Raw genomic sequence first — 25,069 nt, 5'->3', positions numbered from 1 at the left:
TGTGAACAATCTATCAACCCAACAGTTTTTCCCCACATGATTGACTGAAACGAAGGTGTGGAAGTTGTGGAAAGTATTTTTATTATATTTATCCTGTTCATATTCATAAATTAAAAAAAAATAAATTCAGATGTACGTCTGAGGAGAAGCACTACATGTTGTTGTACATTTGCTCAGTCACAATAAAGTAGTATTCTATTCTATATCCTATAATGTCCAGATTGGTGAAATTAACATCTACTACAAAAACTATGTTAACAACAACAACAATAGTATTAATAATTATCTGAACTATTGCTTTGTGATCTGTGAATAAACAGTTTCTTCTTGACTGGTTTTCCCTGAAGATCTTTTTGAGGTTGTAAGCCTTTTGGGAAAACTCAGGGCTATATAATTTAAGGCATCTGTTTCCTGCAGAGGAAAACACACACACACACACACATCAAACTACATCACTGAAAAACCACACATTTTATGAATTGGTATAAATGTACTGTAGCCTACAGAAACTACACATGTACTATACATAGGAAATGGTTTAAGACAAAACTTTGAGAAAACAAGCTTTAATCTAGTTGCTAAATTTTGACATTGATCCACATATAATTGTTTTTCTGAAGTCAAAATTTATCATTACTATGAGTTGTCAGCAGTTATGTAGGCTAATGTGCTTTTATAAAACACCCAAACTCTTTTCTATGAAGTGCAAATAAAAATGGATTACCTGATTCCCTTGATTTCTGGGTTGTTTTGAAGATTCTTTGGATAATAATTTGAAAAATATATATATTTTAATTAAACATCCGAATTTCAAAAATAGCAATTTGCTGTTTAATATTAGTACATCATATAATTTTACCATAAGCTTATGTTAATATATTTTTTGTACCTTTTTTGTGATTCTTGTGAATCCGTCTCACCAGAAATATGTTCACAATAATGGATATTATGCTTATTGTGAAGAGGGTTATAACAACTGGATTCCAAGAAGTCAAAGTCAAAGATGCTGTAATGGTAACAGACCATAAATGCAAAGAAATAAGTCAAATTGTCGACTGAAGATAGTGTGGTGCTATATATTCTGTATCAAAATCAAATATATCTGTACCTTCAATATTCAACTTAGTTCCATTTCCCAAGTGTATCTTCCCACATGTGGCAACAGCACAGTAATAAATTCCAGCATCAGATGTTGTGAGTTCAGTCTGAGGGAGACTGTAGACACAGCTCTGGGTAGGAGAGCCGTTCTCTGATCTCTTCAAACACTGATCACTGCTGTTATCATGAGTGTAAATGATTCCTGGATCAGGTTGTCCTGATGAATGTCTGAACCAGTAGACGCTGTATTCTCCAGCACAGATCTGACTGATGACCGAACACTGCAGATTCACTGAATCTCCTGGATGAAGTCTGTCAGACACAGGCTGCTGGAGAACCGTGGTCCTTCTTATCCCATCACTCTCTGAAAGAAATGTAACACTCTGTAAATACATTAAAACAACACACGCATATGTGCAGTCAAATTGAGGGTAAATCTCAGATATAGTCATGAACTCCCCTTTACGTAGAAGAATCGTCCCTTCTCCAAATGTAATAATGTTCAAGAAACTCACAGCACAATAGTAGGTTGCAAAAATCATATTCTTGCAAGTGTATGATGGTCAAATTAATACCAGTTCTGATAAAGTATCGATTTGTATTGTTAAAGACATTTTGATATGTAACACTTCCAGAGCCATGTTCTGAATATGCTATGAGAAGTGGTTTCTTCCCAACAGAATGTTTATACCATGAAACAGTATTTATAAAGTCGTCTGAGTGAGAGCAGGGTATAATCACACTGCTTCCAAGCTCAGCAACTAGCAAAGGATCTTGGTGAATAAAATGATCACTTTCCCATGTTCCATCTAAAAACAAAAAAGCAATATGGTAACAAGCAGAAATATGAAATAAAATGGTCAATCAAAACACAATTTTAAACATACTTGCAAATGTAAGGAGAAAAAGGGTAGACAAAACTCTGAACTTCATTTTGTAGCACCTGTACTTATTATATAAGAGAAATAAACTTGTTTATAAAGAAGTCCGAAGCATGCAAACATGTTTAAATGGACAAAATGAATGACTTTTAGATCACTAACAATTTAAGCATACTGACCCTGTTAACATCCAAAACTAAGATAAAAGAACTCATTAATGTTTTAAATAAAATAATACAATAAAGGAAAAATGAAAAAAAAATACAGGTATACCTAGTTTTGCTATCATTAATTAGGTAAAGATCTTAAATGTTTAAAGGGATTACTTACAACCTTAATAGAAAGATTTGACATTACAGTCCTCCCAATAACGATTGAGGGTCACAGAAGTAAAACACATCTAGTAGACATATTAATATAGTATACAGTATGTATTAAGCTCAGATTCATACAGCAAATTAAAAGAACTAAAGGGCCCTGGTTATGTGGATGAAAGTTTCAATTTGTTAGTATGTCTTATTTTAGGCTGCTTCCTCTTTTATACACAGCAGTGTTCAAAGATCAAACACTCAAATTATGAAGCTTGATTGGTTGCTTTAAAAAAGGGGCAGAACGAAATTTTCTTAATAGTTTCTTTACTGACCAGTATACTGAAGACATGAGAAACACAATCCGAAATAATGTCAGCTGGCAATAAGATCCACTTAGTGTGTTCAGTATGATGTATTATATCATAATTTCAGTTTTGTATGGTTTAATTGTGCAACTTTTGCATTATGCAGTTTTGTATTAAATACTATCATTTAAAAGTATTTAAATATTAATATTATTTAAAAGTATCAACAATAGTTTGTTGGATGCATACTACCTTCCTTAGATCTGACCTGGCCTTTGGAGAAAAATTCAAGGATTTGACACAAAACTGAACTTTTTGGCTTCAATGCAGAGAGAATATTTTACTTTATTATCCAACACAACAGTATCTTAAAACACACTGCAAATAACTGTGCAGGAGTGCCAGTAAAGTAAACCACCACTTCTGATTGGACAATAATCTCAAAATGGGCATATCAGCTGAGTAGTAGAAGTGTATGGCTTGTTACAGTGTGAACCGATTCATGTAATTCCTATAGGGAATTATTATACATAAAATTAACAGCAAGATGCTAATTTAACACAACACATACAGAAATATTTGGGATCAAACACAGTGTAAAGCCAAACAGCAATTAATATAGTTACATTTATGAAAACAGAGAGAGGGGAAAAAAATCCTACAGATGTCTATTCCCCAGATATTCGACCGCACAAACAAAACTCGCTAAAGAAATTCCTCTCTCTGTGCGAGAAAATCTGTCGAGGCACACACTTAAACATTAATGGATTAATAGAATCAACACTTGTTCTAATTAGGATACACTGACAGACCCTTGTAAAAAAGCAATATATTTAAAATACATTCATTTCATGCTAAGTATAGTTCAAATCTATTAACATATTTTCCGACAGATAAATCAAATGGAAAGGCTCAAGGCTCACTGCCATTTTTGCCACATTTGTATGAAAGGGCAATCTACAACATCATTAAATACACATTTCTAAATCTTTGAATATGTAACATATTAATGTGATTATAATTATCTTATACATTTTTGTTGTTTCAAATAAAGTTTGTGATCATACTAATCCAATATTTATTTCATTTATGTACTTCTAGTCCAAATATGTTTTCATAGAATAGTTTCTAAGAACTATTTTTTTAGTTCATTGACTGTCACTGTGACTTTTTGCTCAGGGGCATTCAGTTTATTTCGAGCCATTCACCTGAAGCTAAATGGCATGGAAGCATTTCACCGAATTCACATTTTCAGATATATTTAATGGATTAAATGTAGAATGTTCTTAGTAATCATATCTCTAAATTAAATAGCCTTTTGACAGTCTATGACCTGGCCAGGTCCATTATGTGTATCTGAAGGATGGTTGCAGTATAAAAGCCACACATGTTCTCAAGTACATCAGCAGGCCCGACCCCAGCTCTAAGGTGTAAAGTGGGCTCTCAAGGTGTAAAAGCTGAGCCTGATAAATATTGTTGCAGCATTGGTTTATACTAATTATTACAGTATATAAGACCATGAGTCAAAGAACCCTTTCGGTTTCAAACGGCGGTGTAGTGAATTATTGAGAAGATTTAGCTGTTTTCGCTGTTTCTACTAGACATAAAACTAAGGAATAAGTTGTGACAAAAATGTACACATGGAAGGGTTATTTTTGACTCCTATAATGGAGGCAAGTCATTTTTTAGTCAGAGAATGGTGCATGTGTGGTTTTGATTCAGAGAAAGGTGTGAAAACAAGCCAGTGGGTCAGTCCTGTGGTTGGAAAATTATCAAACTGTGATGTGTGCAAATCATGCATGCAAATGTGTGCACAGAGATGCAAACACTCTTATGTTCTTATTTATAACTTGTACACACACACACACACACACACACACACGTTGGTTTTTGTAGTTTATGGGGACTCTCCATAGGCGTAATGGTTTTTATACTGAACAAACTGTGTGTGCTATTGCCCTACACCAGCCCTACACCTAAACTTAGCCCTCACAGGAAACTTTGTGCATTTTTAGATTTTCAAAAAAACACCATTTAGTATGTTTTTTAAGCCTTTTGAATTACGGGGACATAGGCAGTGTCCTCATAAACCACCTTCATATTGTAATACCTCTGTCATACCCATGTCATTATACAAATTTGTGTCCTCATAAACCACATAAACATGCACACACACACATACACTCACACTTACTACAGGTGGATTAGGTAAATAAAATAAAATAGAATTTCTTGATAAAATGTCTGATACTGATACAAATAAATATTTCTAATATTAAGTATAACACATTATAAAATATTGTTAATGCAGTTTTATTATTTTCCGATTATGTCAGTGAAGAAGTTCAATGTTTCTCCGCTGATGTTCACCACAGCAGTTCTCAGGCTGTACTGAGCAGCTTCTTCCTGCCAGTCACTCTACAGGAAATGATGCTATACACCGTGGCCTCTAACTGGAACTCTGTTTAGTATCTTCTCCATATATGGACAACAAATGATGATTCTATTTAAGCATGACTGTGTGATTTGAGGCAATACTTGCTACCACAGTCCTCATCAGTCAAGACAAGCGTTTTGGTATTATATTTTCACTATCCTTTTATCACATTCTTTTTGTGATGTTGCAATCGCTTGTGGACGTTTGTGGTAAACATGTGGTTCAAATAGTCTCTTGATTTCAGATTGAAAATTCAATCAGTTAGCAGAGACTTCTGATGTGGTAAAATGCCTTTATCTCTAAACTCGTATATATCATGCATTCATTATTTCTGGGGTTCCAGTAATTTACATGAAAAAAAATAATAGGATATTTAAAATGGTTCCTTTATATATATATATATATATATATATATATATATATATATATTTAAAGGCAGCTATCATTTATTCTGTCTGTTGTATCACAGTGTTTGACTGTCATTTAATATAGTAGCATTCCCACCATCTAATTCCCTATAGTATACAAGACACAGTACAAATAGGTCAGATGTGTTTCGAAAACATCATTCATAATGGCTGAGCATCAGTGATCAAACTAAGCACGCTCAGCTGCCTGCCATTGGTACCTTATAAACTTGTTGAGGTGAATTTCCCAGAACAACAGCGTGTATTTAAAAATACTTTGCACCAATAAGCAGTCTTTCCAACCACAACACTGAGCTCCCTTCCAACTCTTTGATCATACTCAACATTTTCACTCAAGACCCATTTTCAAGAGGCCATATTCACAGCTCTTTCCATCACATAGGTGTTATTTTCTTTTCTATCTGCTAGCGTTGCTACACAGAAGGTTGCTATTCAAAGTGACATCTAGGCTCTCTAAAAAGGTTTTGGTGAAGGTAATTCAAATAAATGAATGTGACAGATGATCAAAACATTGAACCGATATTAAAAGTGGCATTAAAGATCTAACTGTAAATGTTCAACTGATATATTATTATCATTTAATTATTTATTTAGCATTTGCATTACCAGAAGAAAACAAATCAAACAAATTTGGGAATTCAGCACAAAATTTCTATAGGGGCATTAGCTCTACTACTTCCTTTGTTTATATATGTATGTATTTGTATAAGTGTTTATGCACAACACATAAGCGTACATAACACGCACACACACACGCACACACACACTTAGAATCATGTAAAGTTCTTCTTTGGCATGTAGGGAAGTGTAGGCCTATATAAAGGCAAACCTCTTTGTGTTTCTCTCTTTCAGTCTCACTATCAAGGAGGGACATGAAACCTGTGTGATAATTTATATGGCACAACCCCATGATCTTTAATGATGCCTGTAAGTATGCAGTTTTAAAACAGAGTTTTGTTTGTTAGAGAGAGTAGTGGTTGCTAGAGTAACATAATAGTATGTCAAGTTGCTTAACTAGAGTAATGGACCACAGTAATGAATGTTTTGAAGTTTGGTAACAGTGTCCTGAAAGTATATTGTTGTTGTCATAATGATTATTATTATTATTATTATTTATACTTCTGGATATGTGTTCACTCACTCTTTTTTTCTCATGGTAGAGATTTTCATTTCAGTCTCTTTGCAGCCAGCTTTACAAAATGCTTCATTTTTTCATCCTAATGGTTAAGATTTCAAAGTGTAAGTAACTATATTTTGTTACACAGAGTAAATTCATACTTGTTTTTACTCTGCTATATGACTGTTCTTAAAAGCAAGCAAAACTATGTATCCTCTCACCTGTTCCTATTATGCTGATTTCATTTCTAGGCAGCTCAGGTAATGCAGACATTGTGGCTCAGAATCATCTGAAGATTGTTCAAGCTGGAGACAGTGTTACCTTTGCCTGTATGTTTCCAAAAGAGCCAAGAACCAGTGTTGTTTGGGTCAAACAAAGAGTTGGAGAGAAGCCCCTTTCAATGGCTTCATCATATCAAGGTTTACCTGACACATTTGAAAATGACTTTGAACAACATAAGCGCTTTTTTATTGTAAAAGATTATAGCAGTTTTAATTTGAGCATCACAAACACAGAAGTATCGGACACTGCGACATACTATTGTGTTAAACATTTTTTTAAGTTTACATTTGGAGACAGAACTGATCTTATTGTAAAAGGTAAGATGAACAACCACAAGCTTTATTATATGTTCTATATTCTGTTTAATTAAATAACTGAATATTATTTATGTTTTCTTTTTAGATGCACAACTGAACATGCAGTCTGATCATGAGAGAGCTGTGACAGATCCAGTGCATCCAGAAGACTCTGCAGTGGCGCTGAAGTGCACTGTCCTCACTCGGAGCTGTGCAGGAGAACATAACGTCTACTGGTTCAGACGTGAATCTGGAGAATCTCCTCCAGGAATTATATTCACTCAGGAGCGCAGGAACGCTCAATGTGAGAGGAGCTCTGATGTGAACTCTGCTGCACACAAATGTATCTACAACCTGCCCAAGAGGAACCTCAGTCTCTCTGATGCTGGGATTTACTACTGCGCTGTGGCCGCATGTGGAGAGATACTGTTTGGAGATGCAAGAAAACCTGACATGCCAGGTGTCCATTTAAGTTTCAATGAAAATAATTTCCTGAGATGGCTCTGATATATTTTTAAAAATACATTTTGTTTATTTGCATTACTACAGACAAATGCTTCCAGACACAATGGATTACAGCCGCATTGATTATAGTAACTTTATCTGTGATCGTGATTATTATTATGGGTGCACATTTGTACAAGTACCGGCAAAAAGGTATGCATTATTTCATATTAACATTCCAATCTTAAATTTTAATACGGTGTTCAATATCAGTGGAACTATAATATGTGCAAATTCATATTGTTTTTTTTAAGATAAGATGCATAACACTCAGCATGGTCAATTTATGGTAAGCTAAATATTTTTTTTCTTGATATTATGCAGTACAAATATCTGTTCAATGAATGTGATCACTGTTACCAATCAAAATATTTCAATGAATTTTATGTTCTTATGCAATCCATCAATCCATCTGAATATGTCATAATTACTGTTCTGTGTCAGGCTGATGACGCAGATGCTTTGAATTATGCAGCTTTGAGCCTTCAACAAAACCCCTCCACCTCTAGAAGACCCAGAGAAAGAAAATCACAAGACAATTCAATATATACAAGTGTGAGATATCAATAAAATTACTTGAAATTGAAAAGTGTTCAGAGGTTTCTATTTGGAAGCCCTAAAATTTAGAAGTTAAAGTTAGTCAGAATCCAAGACCACCAGATTAAACAAGCTGTGAGCTATTTAGTGTGCAAGTACTTAATTAAATTCTACTCAAGTTAACCTTAATCATTATCATTTATTGATGAATTTATAAATCCATAAAGTTGCATCCAAGAATGTATTTAATTAAAACCTGTTGAGTATATATATATATGTGTATGTGTGAGTGTGTGTGTGTGTGGGGGGGGTACTGTATGTATGTATGTATATATATATATATATATATATATATATATATATATATATATATATATATATATATATATATATATATAGTTTGGGATCAGTAACATTTTTGATGTTTTATAAGGGAGTCTCTTCTGCTCATCAAGGCTATATTTATTCGATCAAAACTACAGAAAAAACTAATATTGTGAAATCTTATTACAATTTCTAATATTAATTTCCTATTTTAATATACTTTAAAATAGAATTTATTTCTGTGATGCAGCGCTGAGTTTTCAGCATCATTACTCCAGTCTTCAGTGTATGTTCCTGTAGAAATCATTCTAATATGCCGATTTATTATGAGTTTTGAAACTATTGCATTGCTTCATATTGTTTTTTGGAACGTGACACTTTTTTTCTTTGATTCTTTGATGAATACAAAGTTAAAAAGAGCAGCATTTGTTCAAAAAAAAAAACTTTACTAATAATATAAGTATTTATTATTATTATATTTCATTGAATACATCCATCCTCAATAAAAGTATTAATTTCTTTAAAAAAAGAAAGAAAAAATGTACTGACCCCAAACTTTTGAATAACATTGTATATTGTAACACAAAACTTGTTTTTTAAATAAATGCTGTTCTGGTTAACTTTTTATTAATCAGAGAATCCTAAAAAAACATCACAGGTCCCAAAGAAAATTATGAGGCAGCACAACGGTTTCCAACATTGATTATAAAGCAGCATATTAGAATGATTTCTGAAGGATCATATGACACTGAAGACTGGAGTAATGATGCTGAAAATTCAGCATGTATGTATAATTACTTCTATATGTTCTTCCAGCCGACCACTGCATTAGTCAGCGCAGTGTTTGGTTTTCCTTAGTGTACCACTTAGAAGTCAAACTAAATTTTTAATTATTATCCTATAACAGAAGTTAACACCTGTGATAAATTTCAGAAACCCATAAAATCAAAGTACCAGTGTTTGTTATTATTGAATGTTTAAACATTACCTTTATTTCTGTATACATAAATGTATACACTCATGTGGCATATATTGGCACACACATTTCTGTCTTATAGTAACAGTCTAAATTTTAGAAGCTGGTGTGTAAACAACACATTATATTAACAAAATGTGCTGAAATGGCGTTAAATCACTGTCCATGGTACTGAAACACATTTCTTGAGTTTTACTGCTTTTGTAATGTAATAGCACGACTTCATTAGATAGTAAATCTATCTCGAAATTGATGGCATGCTTGTTCACAAAGAGATGACTAAGTCCATTAATAAACTGCTGGTGTATTTAAAGTGTGACACAAGGAAGTTAATTTCCCATGTGCAATTAATTCAATAATAGATTGTACTAACAGCTCATCTTGACCTTTGACCCATGTAGATCATGGTTCAAAATAACCTTTTATTTTTTATTTTATTTTTTAATTCATTTCACACACTGTAGATAACTAGCGCACAGCAATTATGTTTTATAATTGTCTTCTGCCATTTTCAGAAACTATATTGTAACCGTATTTTTACCTGCAAATATAAAAGATGAGGACTGAGATTACGGTTTACACACAGGTAATGGTTAATGTGCAATTAACTTCACATAAATAATATTTATCAAATGTATGTTTTTGTTTGATTGTTCTAAATTGAACCTTTTCATATTCTAACTATTAAATAGCTATACTTTAGCTGCATGCATTTTGCCATGTTTGCGGTTGACTTAATAATAGGTCCTTTCAAATATAGCAGCAAATCTCAAATAGTACATGATGGTCAGCCCTGAGAGACACATGGTGCAAACATTTGTGATGACACTTAAACATCTTTGTAAGTTAAATATCACAGTGAATAATACAGGTGAGCATACAGTAAATACTGTATGATGGACAAATTGGATGCAGATTAACTCCCTCTGGTGGAAGCAGTAAAACTACCCTGAGGCCATCAAAATAGTCTGTAAGGTCTGCTGTGTAGTCGGCAGCAGCACAAACCAGGACGATATACTCTAGTCCTGATTTGTTTTCACCTGTGCCCTTTAATTCTCCCTTTCTCATTCACATTGAGACACATCGATATACAGTGTGGTACATTTTTAATGCAACTACAAAATACAAGAACACAGAAAGTTAACAAATAAAAATATACTGTAGTTGTTCAATGTACTTATAGACTTGTTAAGGCAGACTTCAGCAAAAACAAATTCAAAATTTCAAGTGCTTCACTCTAATAAATGGCTTTAGAACAATAGAAAATGTCCCTTGTTTTATTACTGCTGTTTCCTTTTGCTAATGTTGCTGTGGATCAGAGGATTAAATCACACTAGTGTAAAATACTAACAATTGTTTACAGAAGATGGAGGAATTACAGAAAGGAATTACATAAGCAATGGTGTCTATAAATTAGTGAATAAATCAATGATTTATTTATCAGGCAGCTCATGTGATCTATATATTTTTAGTCCTTTTAACCACCATGCTATTTTTTTTTTCTTACCTCCCACGCTCATTCACAGCCCACAAACACCGTTCTCAGCGGAAATTATTTTCACTGCTCTTTTCCATTACATGCATTGTTTTTTTGTTTCTTCCTTTTTCTTTTTCTGACACTAATTATACAGTAAGTTCAACAACTACCAAAAAATAGCAATTTTTTTTTAAATAGGACATTTAGAAGATGCTTCAATACATAAACAGATAAACAGTGAGTCATATCTGATGTGACTAACTAACAGATATTTGCAATAATTAATAATAATGAACTGAGAGAAGGCAGAATAATAATGCCAAATAATGAATAACGTAGAAATTCTTCTCTCCATTTATATCATATTATTTGCTTCATAATTAAGTGGTGTCATGGTCCAAATACTCCATTTACTTTGATTAAATATAATTCTGTGCATCATGTTATAGTTATAATGCTAAACAAGGCAAGCACAGACAGACCTTTAGGTTTTCAAGGTCAAGGTTTTACACTGGTACCGGCCTCAGTTCTGCTCATGAATTTCTGTTGTTGCATAACAGTAGTGCAGGATCCTCTAGCTGTGGTCAAAGTGTGACAGCAGGAAGGAAGAAAAACATACACTTCAGTTATGTTCACAGCCAACTGCTGTGTTAAAAAAAGTTTCCACATAACTCCTTACATAATTACAGTATTATTTGACACAGATACAGCCTCCTCTGCTGAAAAACAACAAACAAACACCTCTCAAATATCACTATAATATATGCCATGCACATATTTAAGTCAACATAAATACTTCGATGTGTTAAATTCATTTGTGTCAATAAATGTTTTGTAGATGTTTCATTTGCATTCAGGTGTAAATGTGTCAGTCTGCTACAAAACTTTAAATTAGCTGTTACTATGACTGTGAACATGCCATTAAGATGAGCATTATGTTGAATCAGCCAATAGGATCATGTAAATTTTCTTTCATACAGGGAGGTACAGTATATAAAGGTGAGTCTCTGTGTGTCTTTCTCTTTTGGACTGTGCTGAGAAGGAAGATAAACCTGTCATAGAACCTACATGAAAACCAACCTTGATCTTAAATGAAGTCTGTAAGTACAGATTTAAAACAGAGCCTTTTGTTTTGTTTATTTTCTGTTTTGTTAATCAGCTTTACAAAGCAACATTTTTAACACATATCCATGAATGACGTGCATTAAAAATATTTTTAATCCACACAATGTAAAACTAAAGTTGTAAAAGTTGTCAGGTAACCTAAAAATGAGTAATATCTAAAACAAGTTGTTTGACTCAACAACAAAAAAAGAGTAAATAAATAAAATAAAAATCTTCATGCATGTAATTTTTTACTATTGATATTTTTTCTAGATGATTCACTCGAGGTTCTGAATCAACCGGTCTAAATCTCCTAGATCTCCTAAAAATGATTAATATTTTTTTCATCCTTTTGCTTTACCTTTCAAAATGTAAGTATTTATATGCCTGTACTGCATAATAAAGAAATTCAACAGCAAGCAATACTAACCATTTTCTCATCCAGGAAATTTCATTTTGAATTTGTCTAGGTAGCTCAGATAATACAGATGTCGTGGCTCAAAATCATCTGAAGATTGTTCAAGCTGGAGACAATGTTACCTTCAAGTGTGTTTGTCCAACAGAGTCAAGAACCACTATTGTTTGGGTCAAACAAAAAGCTGGAGAGAAACCCCTTTCAATTGCTTCATCATATCAAGCTTTAGATGTCGTGTTTGAAAATGGCTTTGACAAACATAATCGCTTTATTGTAGCAAAAGACGAGAGCAGTTTTAATCTGAGCATCACAAATACAATAGAATCAGACACTGCAACATACTTTTGTGTTAAATATATATATCAGTTCATATTTGAGGAAGCCACTGATCTCATTGTTAAAGGTAAGCAGAATGTTCACTTAAATATTACTGTGACACGTGTAGTACATTGTGTCTGGTCAAATTACCATCATGTAATTATAGTTTATTTTCTTTTTAGGCAGTGAAGTGAACATGCAGTCTGATCATGAGAGAGCTGTGATAGATCCAGTGCATCCAGAAGACTCTGCAGTGGCGCTGAAGTGCACTGTCCTCACTCGGAGCTGTGCAGGAGAACATAACGTCTACTGGTTCAGACGTGAATCTGGAGAATCTCCTCCAGGAATTATATTCACTCAGGAGCGCAGGAACGCTCAATGTGAGAGGAGCTCTGATGTGAACTATACTGCACACAAATGTATCTACAACCTGCCCAAGAGGAACCTCAGTCTCTCTGATGCTGGGATTTACTACTGCGCTGTGGCCGCATGTGGAGAGATACTGTTTGGAGATGCAAGAAAACCCGACATGCCAGGTGTCCATTTAAGTTGCAAAATGTTCTGTCTGTTCACAGATTTGTTGCACATTTTTTAATTACTTTAATTTTTAATTAAGGTTTTCAGGAACCTTGGAGTATAATTGCCCTGATTTTAGGAACTTTAAACTGTTTATCAGTGATTGTGATCATATTTCTGGGCACACAGCTGTACATGCAGCGACGAAAAGGTAGGAATTACTGCATAAAATTTCTCTAATGTGTAAGAAAATCCACATCTTTCAGGGACAGTGCAGTTACATGTACCAATTCTTATTGTTTTTCAAGATGGGACTCAGAATATTCAGATTGGTCACTTAATGGTAAGCTGTTTAATATTTAATGTGCTTTTATACCATATGTTGCCTTTATAGGCAATATATCTGACTGAATGTATCATAATTGCTGTTTTAGGATGAAGACAGAGATGCTTTGAATTATGCTGCTTTGAGCTTTCAACAAAAGTCCAGCGCCCCTAGAAGACCCAGAGAAAAACATACAAGATAATTTAATATTTGCACATGGGAAATCTATACATTTTGTAAAAATAAATTATCAAATTCTACAAAAAAAAGTGCTTTAATTGATAAAGATTACTGAAATGCTATTAGAGTACTACAGTAGTAAAATAGTAAAATATTTTAGTTTTTATACTTAAAAATTTCACATTTAAGTCAGTGTTTTACTTGCAGTTTCTAATTGATTATGAAATTTACTAGAAATTTCTGAAATAAAAATGTTTCTGGACAAAAAAAAAAAAAAGCTAAATTATTTTATCAAATAAACTGAACTGCAATTTTAAATGACTATCATGGACCCCTGTTTGTTAGATTTATGCATCAACACAGCATATCAGTTTTAGATTTACTGATTTGCTGAAAATGTCTTAGGCTGAGAAGAGGTGGAGAAGTTGAAATCCCTGTCTAGAACAAAATTTGTTATTGATAAATATGCTCAGACTTGTTCTTTTGTTTTGAAAATTATACTCTTTAGTTCTTGTGCTTTCTTCTAATGTTAACATGGGTTACTCTCCTGTCTTCATTTGAATAAATAATTTTAAAAAACACTAATAAATAATTAAACAAGTATGAGTAAAAGTAAAAGTAAAGGTGCTGACATGTTAAGTAAGACACTTAATGGATAAATATTTTTGTTTGTAGGATTCTATATTTTACCTCATCATTTTGTCATAGCTTTTTTTTATTTTATTATTATTATTGTTTTATTTATTTATTTTTTTGCAGCATATCTTTTTTTCTGCCAAAGGAAAGCAATATTCAGTAGTTGGCCTTTTGAAAGTTGTTTCTGTGGTTTCGATTCAAAGTGTTGTGCAAAAAAAACAAAAAACAGACAGAGGCCAGTCTTGTGGGTAGGAAATGGCTTTAGTCATGTTGCTATTGAAATATGCAAAGACCTTCAGACATCAGAATACTGAACAGTGGGATGTGTTTCTGAATTTAAAACCTCTCTTTTGAAAGTAAACGTGTGTGTGTGTGTGTGCGTGTGTGTGTGTGTGTGTGTGTGTGTGTGTGTGCATGTGTGAGAGAGAGATGATTGATTGGTTGATTGAATGCTAGAATTCATAGAATTGATTTGTTCTATTTTATTTAATTATATATACACATTTATTTATTTATTAAAATACATATATGTTCTAGATTCAATGTAAACACTATGCTTTGGCAATACATTGTAACAATGGTCATGCCAATTTCTTTCAATCAAAATTATGCTTACACAGAAACGTTGTGTCTGCTTGTGTTTTCTGCATGAATACAAATATAAAAAGATTTTGCTAGGTCATGTCCTATGGCAGTGTAAAATTATTGATTATGTCTCTGTCCTTGGTGCTGAAATATCAAATATGTGGCCCATAAACTTCTGACTTTAATGACCTTAAGGCCTAAAGAAAAGCACAAAGCACTGGTTCTCATGGTTAATTCTTTGATGTACGAAATGAACGTGGACAAGAGAGACGTATTTTTAATACTAATTTTTAAATTAATAAAAAAGTATAATGTCCACTGCTACACCCACTAAAATGATAGGCAACATCAGGCCAATATTTAAGAGGGAGGGGGGGGGGGGGGGGGGTCTAATGCTATTTCATGCATGTTGAGTTATTTACACTGTTAAAGAATTAGATTCTCATGTTAAACATGGCCAGAGTTTCAAAAAATTATTTGGATGTAGAACAGAGTATTTCTGTAAGTTTCAGAAAGTTTTTGTCAGTCGTGGCTGTTCATGACGTCATGAAAGGTGGAACTCCTTATATGGGCACTTCTGCTGTAAGAGCATACCTGCACACACAACCAGAGCACATCAACGTGCTTCATTCAGCTGCACTGCATAGGACTTGCTCGGGAAGAATGTCTCCAATGAAGCGTGTTTTTGGTTGTTAGGGAAAGATAACCTTGTTCAGCTTCCCGAAGAACACAGCGTTACATAAACGTGTTTGTTGATGAACGCTTTAAAACAAGACCCAGTTCGACACTGGATTTGCACATCATTTGATACTGAAAGATGGAGTGGTCCCAGCGATAAAAGATCCGGTCATGATTCAGAACTGCAGACGGTAAGTGAAACGGTATCAAATGTCTGTGTTTTGTTGGCAATCGGCGCTCAAGTGCTCTCACTCTTTAGCTCTGCCCACAGCGCGCCTCCAGGAACTAGCCTGTTTTCGGAGAGAATCGAAAAGTTGTATCTTTCTTTTATAAATATGATAAAGCTAAAGACTGGAGATATTAAGGATGCAATACTCCTTTATAGGTACTCAAGATTAACATGAGATTGGATGAAAATGTGTGTGTGTGTGTGTGTTATATCCCCTTTAAATATTGTTATTGTTGTTGTTACAACATAAGAGACTCATTTCTTGTTTTTGTTCTTATGTTACGAACCAGATAATCAAGCATTAACTCCATATGTATGTACAGATGCAAAACTTTATGTAAACCTTTAGTTTTAATATAGGCAGTTTATCAGATGTCAGCTGTGTACATAACCTTTTTTTTATGAAATAGCTGCGTCCTAACATGTTGTGGTTTTGATGGAGCATGAGGTGTGAAAACAGAAACAAGTCTCAGTGCAAACTATTTAGTGACATACTCACTAACACAGATCTGACCCACCTGCCAACTTTATAATGCAACTAACTTTATAATGCTAAAAATAATATTTATGATATTCAGTTACAATGTACCTTTGGTCTGTGATTTTCAGCAAATCTGCTTTAAAACAATACAGAATGTATCAGGAAAAAGTGCTTAATTTGTAAATACAAATAGCAAAACAAATAACTGTTAATATTCTAATCATAATTTTCTTTTTTTCACATTTATATTACATTTAGATATTGACTTCTTAAAGAAACAAAAGTGCAACATTGCAAACTTCATGACATGAGCTGATTGGCTGCTGTCACACAAGTGGTTTCAGCTCAATGCAAACCCAAGTGACCAATCAGCTCGTAAAGGACTGAATAAATAAGACAGAAGTGCATATGCGTCTCATTTGTCTGAAGCCGAGATTGAAGGAGACATGGTATGGACAGTTTACTGATCTACCTCTATTAGTTGGTGTGAAAGGTTTTTTTTTTTTTGTTGGCATGGGTGGTGGGGGGCTGATTCATGTTTTTATCAATTTATTTATTTATTTATTTCAGGGGGATTTTGGAAGGCCACTGATCATAAGATTTGTTTTGTTCTCCTCAACAATAAGTAAATGTACTTTTTTTATACTTTAATACTTTACAACAATCTATCACTACATAACACTAAAGGTCCTTGCACACTAAGTTGAAATTTTCGCATGCGTTTTTTAGTTTTTTTCATATTCGTCATCCTTTCCTATCAATATGCTTCTTATGGATGTGAAAATGCAGAAAATCGAATCTGATCCAAATTTTTTTATGACGGACAAAAGTTTCAGTGTGGCAGTGTCTAAACGTGGTTGACACAACGAGAGGTCGTATTTATTTTTTAACGTGCATAAAATTCTGACGAAAATTTCAGACCTTAATGTACTTTTTTAATTTTGCAGTCTGCTCCTCTGATGTGGATGTTGTTCAGGAGGACAATGTAAAAATAGTTCGAGCTGGAGTGAACCTCACTTGCACATTTTCAAATGTTCTGAAAACAACAAAAGCATGGTTTAAACAGACGACTGATGGAAAACCTTTATAAATTGTCTCTTTATATTTAAATCAACAACCCAGTTGGAATGAGGACTTTAAGAAAACAAATCGTTTTAATGTTAGTAAAGGAGACAATCATTTAAATCTGACCATTTTAAAGACAAAGCCTTCAGACTCAGCAATGTATTTCTGTGTAGTCGCAGCACATTACATTATTGTAATGGGTGCAGGAACCAGATTACTTGTCAGAGGTAAGTTTTTCTGTTTGTTATTGTAGCTTTGTTTGGTGTGAGGTGTCACATTTTTTGTCCTTACCATTTTGTCCCTCTTATGTCACCTTTCAAGATGCAGCTGTGGACAGACACACAACTCTTCAGCAGTCTTTGATAGACACGCTTCATCCAGGGGATTCTGTGAGTCTGCAGTGCAGCATCTTCACTGAGAGTTGTTCAGGAGAACACAGTGTCTACTGGTTCAGACAAAGCTCAGAAGAATCTCAAGGAGTGCTTTACACCAAAGGAGAGAGAAATGGTCAGTGTGAGAACAGCACAGAGTCTCAAACACAGAGCTGTGTCTACAATCTCTTCAAGTGCAACATCAGTCACTCTGATGCTGGGATTTACTACTGTGCCGTGGCCGCATGTGGAGAGATACTGTTTGGAAAAGAAATTTAACTAAAATTTAGAGGTAAGGTTTTTGGATAAATATTTGATGTTTTCACTCAGTAGAAAATTTTTGTTCAAATATAAGAGAAAATAATATAATTGAACTGATTTACTGTTAGCTCTCTGAACTATGTCTTGAATTTTTGTCAGTTTCAGAGAGTGTCAATGTGAATCCAGCACTGCTTGTTCTTGAAATTTTAAGCATCATATTTTTGACTTTAGCTGTTTTTCTGGCCATAAAACTATGCCAGGATCCAAATAAAAGTAAGGTTTAATTTTGGCACACATACTGTATACTAATAATATATTTATATGTAAAAATGCAATAACTGACACTACAAAGATATTATATTTAATTGCTTTTTAATGACCTTTTTTATTCATCCACAATCAACAAATCTCTAGAGTGTCAAGTAAGTGCTTACATTTATGTTTGTGATTTCAAAAGGTCCAAATCATATAATTACTGTCAGTCTTAAGTGCAAATGATCATGCTGATGTCTTCTTAAGACTCAACTTTACATTTTATGTGACATTTTTAATTCTCTGAACTTTGTTTCTCTTTCCTCGTTATTGTAGAGTGAAGACATTCTGAGTTTTGCAGCAAAATGTTATTTCATGGCAAATTAACCCGAAGTAAAGATTCCTGAAGATGATTCTCTTGTGACATACAGCATGTATACTAAAAAAAACAATCGCTCAAGGTCATTAGAAACAGCAGTTTTCAGTTCAAGCCTAAATGCTGCATAAGTTTATGGGGCAAAACATGCTTAAATTTTCAGTACTGCTTTGTAACAATGTACAATATACATGCCAGATTTGCAGATTTGCTTTTTAATGCAATACGTAATTTCATTTTTAACATGTTATTTAAGTTTCACATATAGTTGGCTGCATGTGCATATGGCCATCTATACAGAACAGAAATCCAACCACAGATGTTTGCTCTGTTTAGTTACATAACAGTAAATTGGGTTTTTGACACTTGATTGTATCTAAAAATCAGATGATTTGTCTCAAAGTACATGGAACAAATTCCTTTTCATACTCTCATTAGAAATGTAAGGCATGATGTGCAATCTACAAAGTAATTTTGAATAAATTGTGTTATATAAAAATCTGTTATGTCTACAGTACATACATGTTTTTAATCTTCTGCCCAAAAATATAGCAATACAATATATGAGTGGCTTTACATTTCTGTAAATAACAAGACATGAAGTCTGCTTTATACATTATTGTTTCTGCATCTTTTATTCACTGCTGCATATCTTTTTCTCTTTTTTTTTTTTTTTTTTTGGTGTCAGACCATTTAACACAGCCATCCAAACAGACTTTTCATTTATCAAATATGCAATTTCAATCAACATATTTCCGGTAACACATTTAACAAAAAAAGAAGAGAAAAGAAAAGTGGTCTTACTGATTGCATAACAAATTTGATACATTTTCTTGATTTTATGCTAATGGCCTTGCTTATTTTTCTTGAAACCCAGTCCAAGTTTTTTTTTTTTTTTTTTTTTTTCCAATCATTACAATAGACAACAAACGTTAGCAAACAAATCCAGTTTATTCACCAGTTTATAATTATCATGACTTCACTATGCATAATATTGGTCATATGTGAAAACTCAGAGCTAACAAATACCTTTACCTTATTCCTGAATTTTCCATTCCATTCCACAACCCTTGGGATGGAATATGACTGCACTGCATCCTCACAAACGTTTCTCCAAGAATTAGGAGAGGCCTGCAGACAGAGATATTGAAGCACGTGCATGGATGGTAGGCCTATCGATTTGAAATACTAGCCGTTTCTTTTAGTGTGAAACTCTCATGCTCAGGAAAGCCACCTGCTGGCTTAACAGGAACATATTTCCTTATTCTCATTTATTTATGTGTATTTATTTACTAATTTACTGATTGTCCGTGTAAACAAACAACGCCGAAAATTTCATCCAATAACAATTTATTTGATGTTTTCACTCTGAGCTCCGTGCATTATCATTCAGGCCTCTCGTTTCAGATTGACAGATTCATCAGCCAATCAAATCGCTTGAATTGAACCTGGTGGGTGTAACAAATGTTCGCCAGACGTGTTCTGCATGAATTTATTATAAACACATTTTCACTTCATATGATCATTGGTAAGTGTGTATGTGTATTTGTGGGTTTTCTGATTTCTTATTGATTGCTTACAGTGGATTCATATAAGTTTTCAGTGTTATGTCGTCAACTTTAAAGTTATTTTTTTATGCTTAAGAGGTATTACATATTCATATAATCAAATCAACATTAGCTGCCAGAGAGAGAGAAAAAAAGAAAGAGAAAAAAATAAAGGAAGAAAATAAATATAACATAAATTTTAGTGCTTTCAGAGCATTACGTTTTCAATGCTTTTTTTGTTTTTTGTTTGTTCCAAGAGATTCACATATAATTTAAAGTCATTTATAAAATGTGCAAAATTTGGTTTATATTGAGCCCACTTCTTCTATTGTATATGGAATTTTCCTAAAAAAATAAACAAATGTATAATATGTTTTTCTTTACAATTCAAATTTTCATTTTCTGTAAAAAAAAAGTACATCAAATATACAAATTTCTATCATACACTCATAGAATACACACATAGAATTCCACTCATAGAATACACACATAGAATTCCAAATCCTTCTAAAATATTCTTGAGTAAATACAATGGAAAAAAAGATCCTGACCACAAAATTCACAGGAATACAAAATATTTAGCTTACATCTTTCCAAAACATGCTTAGCAGGATAAATTATTTTGTAAGACACTTCCTTAATTTTGTTATTGGTACGAAACTTATTTGGCAGTTTCCATGCTTTAACCCAAGAGATATTACCAAATAAAGAAGACCAAAAGAAATCTTGCTGCAGGTAAGGACACAGAACAAAGAGCATTCCTTTTAATTTTATTGCTACACTGTTGTTATAAAACATCAACATTTTCAATGAAAATGTTTCCACAAGGATTAACCATGTTGATTTCTTCTGAGTTGCAGTTTTTTTAAAGTAACATCACACTCTTTGGAATTGTGTCAAAAACAATAGCAAATTCTCTTGGTTTAACTGGTAATTTAAATTTCTGACGAAATTCAGTATACAACAACAAGTACCCATGGGAATTAACTGTCTTGCTAAAAGAATACCTTCCTTGAACCAAGTATGATAGAATAAAGATTTGTTTTTAAATAATATGTCCTTGTTATTCCATATGAAATAGTTGTGGGGTGAAAATTGTGCCTATACACCAATTTCCATGCTAACAGGGCTTGCCTGTGAAAACTGGAACAGAAAAATTACATTTCAACAAAAAGTCTATGCCTCCAAGAGTATTAAATATATACTTAGGAAATGCATTCCAAGGACTTTCTCTATTCTTCAACCATTTAATTTTAAAAGTGTTATTGAGAGCATTATAATCTAAGACCTCCAGTCCCCCTTGCTCTTTAGGATTACAAATTACCTCCTTTTTAAATAATGTGTGTTTTTTTCTCCAAATAAAGTTATAAAGAATCTGATCTAGATTTTTAAGTGTCTTGGGAGGCACCTCTAACGATAATGACATATAGACAGATCTAGATATACCTTCCGCCTTTGACAATAATATTGAGTTGTCCCTCATTAACCACAAATTAAATTTCTTTTTAGTTTTCTCAATAATTGGTTCAAAATTGAACTGACTCCTTTGTTTTTAATTTTTACAAATTATTACACCTAAATATGTTCATTTATGTTTAACTGGAATGTTCTCTATTTCTGAAGAGGAGCAGTCTTTGAGAGGAAATAATACAGATTTATCTAGATTCATTTTTCAACATTTCAACACCAGTGAATTCCTCAATATATGTAATTATTTTTGGTACTTCAAATTTGTTTTTCAAAAATACTCCAGTGTCATCATTTTTATATGCAATGCTAAAACCTGAGTTACTAACAAAAATAAAAAAGGAGAGAGAGGGCATCCTTGCCTAATGCCACGATGAATATCAAATCTTTGTGAGGTACCATGAGCAAGTTTGATAGAACTATTACACCCACTATACAATGTTTTAACTGCTTTCAAAAACATATCTCCAAAAACAAACAATTTATCATGAATCATGAATCACCGTATCAAATGCTTTATAGAAAATCAATAAATAAAATAAAACTATCATCTTCAATAAGGTGATTATAATCAATCATATCTAAGACTAGTCTAATATTATTCCTGATATGACGGCCTTGTATAAAGTTAAATAAAATGCCACTACATATAAGTTGACTGTGACGTAAGACTCACTGTCACGTATGATGTTTTCGGGATGTTATGTTCACTGTCAAATGCTGCTTTCATGGCATGAATCGCAGCACAGACTCAAAATGCAATTGAATAAATGGTAAAGGAAGATTCTGTCTGGATGATTCTTGGATCTTGGCTCTAACTAAGAGGTGCTTTATACACGTTGTCTTTTGTCTCTTCATTCATTCATTCATTCATTTAAATGTATGTATTTATTTATGTATGTATGTATTTGTTTGTTTGTTTGCATTGGGCAAAAGTATTAGCCAATATTAGATATTTATTAGTTTCTGTCTATTTTTAGATTTAAATTACTTTTGTCATCATGTAGCACTGTAGTTACATTCATTTCTTGAGAAAGTACAGCCATTCAATATTACTATGAAATGCGCAATAAACAGTTTTAGACCATAAACACAAACTATTTTGTATAAAGTATAATGTTTTAGGAAGGAATATTTATTAATCTTTCATATTTTCTTTGAATACATTTTTGTTGTTGGTGGTAATTTTACTTTGTTTTTCCATAGTAGCATAGATTTGTAACATCAGGCATCTATTGACTATAGGTCATTACATGAAAATATTGAAGCTATAAGCATTTTAGCCACAATGCATCACTAATGTTTGTGTCTGCCTTTGTGTTCGAAAACAAATAGATAATAAAAACAGGTAAGTAATGTTGAAAATTTGAACATTTGATGGAAATGGATAAAATACACATTTCTTGGCCTACACTATGAACTTACCTATCTAGCTGAGAGTTTTCAAATCCATTATGCGCCATTCTAACATTAACTAATGTGAACTGTAATATTTTTCCAGTATGACATTATTAGTTAAGTTTGCAGACATTTCCTTACCCTAAAACACAATACAATGTAATGCTTCATAGAGGTAAAACATCTTTGAAAAATCTATGCAAAAATTCCTTCATATTAACACAATACATTGGGCTCTATTTTTATATTCAGCTGAGACAAGAACTTAGATCCCTGAAGCTTCAATTCAAGTTGGCTAAGGAAGAGAAAATTGCTCTGTCAGACTTAACAGATATCACACAGAGGAGGTGAATCACACTTAGGCTGGCTGAGGGGCATTGCACTTTGCAGTGCTTTCATTTCCAAAACCTTTAGTTACACTAAGAGACTACTAGGATTGAAGCGAATTGGCCACATTATTTGCTCCATAGAGGAGGTTAATCACCTCAATCTCAATTTCAGTGACATCCTGAGAGAGCAGGTGAGGCACTGGTGGCACCTCCAGACCCGGGGACCCAGTGTAACATTTCTGAGCCCACCCTGAAAGAAGTCAAATAAGTAGTCAGAGCTGCAAGAGCAAGCTCTGCCCTTGGACACAGCGGGGTAACATATAATGTATACCAGCAGTTCCCAAGGCTCCTAGCATGACTCTAGAAGATCTTGAAGGTGATCTGGTGAAGATGACAGGTGGCTGCTCAGTGGAGGCATGCAGAGGGTGTGTGGATACCAAAAGAAGAGGATTCAAATAATATTGAACAGTTTCGTATCATCTTGCTACTCTGTGTCGAAGGGAAGATCTTTTTTCAAGATAATGGCCCAACGTCTAACTGAGTTCCTCTTGAAGATTGAATATATAGACACCTCAGAAGGGAGGAATCCCAGAAGTGACTGGATACCTGGAGCACACAGGAGTAGTAACTCAGCTGATCCAGGAAGCAAGGGAAAACAAAGAAGACCTTGCAGCACTCTGGCTAGACCTAACAAATACCTATGGCTCCAATGTATGATGTACCAATGACAACAGTGGAAGCTCTAAAAAAAGCCATCAGTCAGTTTCTCCGGAGGTGGTTGGGACTCCCTCAGTCTCTAAACGTTGCTCTGAATGGGCATTCCACCAAGCTGCAGCTCCCCATCAGCCATGAGTTCAAAGTCACTTGAGCCAGTGAAGTTACACTCTAAAAAATACTGGGTTAAAAACAACCCAACTTGGGTTATTTGGCAACCCAGCGCTGGGTAAATATTGGACAGGACATATGCTGGGTTATTTTGACCCAGCTGGTTGGGTTAAATGTTTTTACCCAACATCCCGGGTTGTTTTATTTAAGTCATCTATTGTTTATTGTATAAATTATTATATTGCTTGCTTAAAATGGACTGAAAAAAAAACACACACACAAACACAAAGAGAGACAGAGAAGAGGCAACACTAATCAAAAGATGAACATTTATTATTAAGCAAGAACACATGGAAAAAATACACAACAAATTGAATTTATTTGGGTCAATACAGCATAGATTATAATATTACAATATAAACTCGTTTAACAAGCATTTTTAGACATGAAAATTTAACATTTAAAAGTAGCATTTTAATTTAAGTGTATTCAACTGTTCTCTGTAATTGTAATTGCCAATTCTCGTGCCGGTGTGTCGCCGAAATCTGAGCCGGTGAAGGGCTGCTGTTCGCCGGGGAGCTGTGAACTTCAGACCGTGGCGTCACACTTCACTCGTAGCTGAAAGATGCCGTGACTGAATCCAAAACCTGCCCATAAATAAACAGTATTGAGATTAGAGAACAAATTTTAACATCAAATTAAATTACACTCGGTATTATGTAATGAAACTCCTCTGAC

At 33.6% G+C, this 25,069-nt stretch overlaps 2 protein-coding genes and 2 pseudogenes across 4 annotated transcripts; 3 read left to right on the top strand and 1 right to left on the bottom strand.

Annotated features, from left to right (window-relative positions):
• Positions 1-59: 59 nt before the first annotated feature.
• On the bottom strand, positions 60-2,031 carry LOC306881029 (annotated as a pseudogene). The gene is made up of 6 exons (XR_013785785.1): positions 1,986-2,031; positions 1,565-1,907; positions 1,109-1,462; positions 890-1,006; positions 725-759; positions 60-411 (listed from the first exon to the last, which is right to left on the bottom strand). The product of XR_013785785.1 is annotated as an uncharacterized misc_RNA (transcript).
• A 4,272-nt stretch (positions 2,032-6,303) lies between these two features.
• On the top strand, positions 6,304-8,244 carry LOC306882117 (uncharacterized protein). The gene is made up of 7 exons (XM_079436597.1): positions 6,304-6,387; positions 6,621-6,699; positions 6,829-7,176; positions 7,262-7,615; positions 7,705-7,812; positions 7,914-7,948; positions 8,104-8,244. Exons 1-7 carry the CDS (start codon positions 6,379-6,381, stop codon positions 8,227-8,229), a joined length of 1,059 nt encoding a protein of 352 aa, XP_079292723.1. The 5' UTR covers positions 6,304-6,378; the 3' UTR covers positions 8,230-8,244.
• Positions 8,245-11,991: 3,747 nt separating this feature from the next.
• Positions 11,992-14,153, top strand: LOC306882144 (uncharacterized protein). Its single transcript, XM_079436626.1, has 7 exons — positions 11,992-12,073; positions 12,351-12,448; positions 12,548-12,895; positions 12,993-13,346; positions 13,427-13,537; positions 13,635-13,669; positions 13,761-14,153. The coding sequence occupies exons 2-7, from the start codon at positions 12,406-12,408 to the stop codon at positions 13,851-13,853; spliced, it is 984 nt and encodes a 327-aa protein (XP_079292752.1). The 5' UTR covers positions 11,992-12,073; positions 12,351-12,405; the 3' UTR covers positions 13,854-14,153.
• Positions 14,154-16,096: 1,943 nt separating this feature from the next.
• Positions 16,097-18,155, top strand: LOC306881025 (annotated as a pseudogene). Its single transcript has 3 exons — positions 16,097-16,115; positions 17,388-17,732; positions 17,827-18,155. The product of its transcript is annotated as an uncharacterized misc_RNA (transcript).
• The last annotated feature ends 6,914 nt before the right edge of the window (positions 18,156-25,069 follow it).

Source organism: Barbus barbus (assembly GCF_936440315.1).
Source record: "Barbus barbus genome assembly, chromosome: 2".
NCBI classification, from domain to species: domain Eukaryota; kingdom Metazoa; phylum Chordata; class Actinopteri; order Cypriniformes; family Cyprinidae; genus Barbus; species Barbus barbus.
This window is presented reverse-complemented; position numbering and strand designations above follow the sequence as displayed.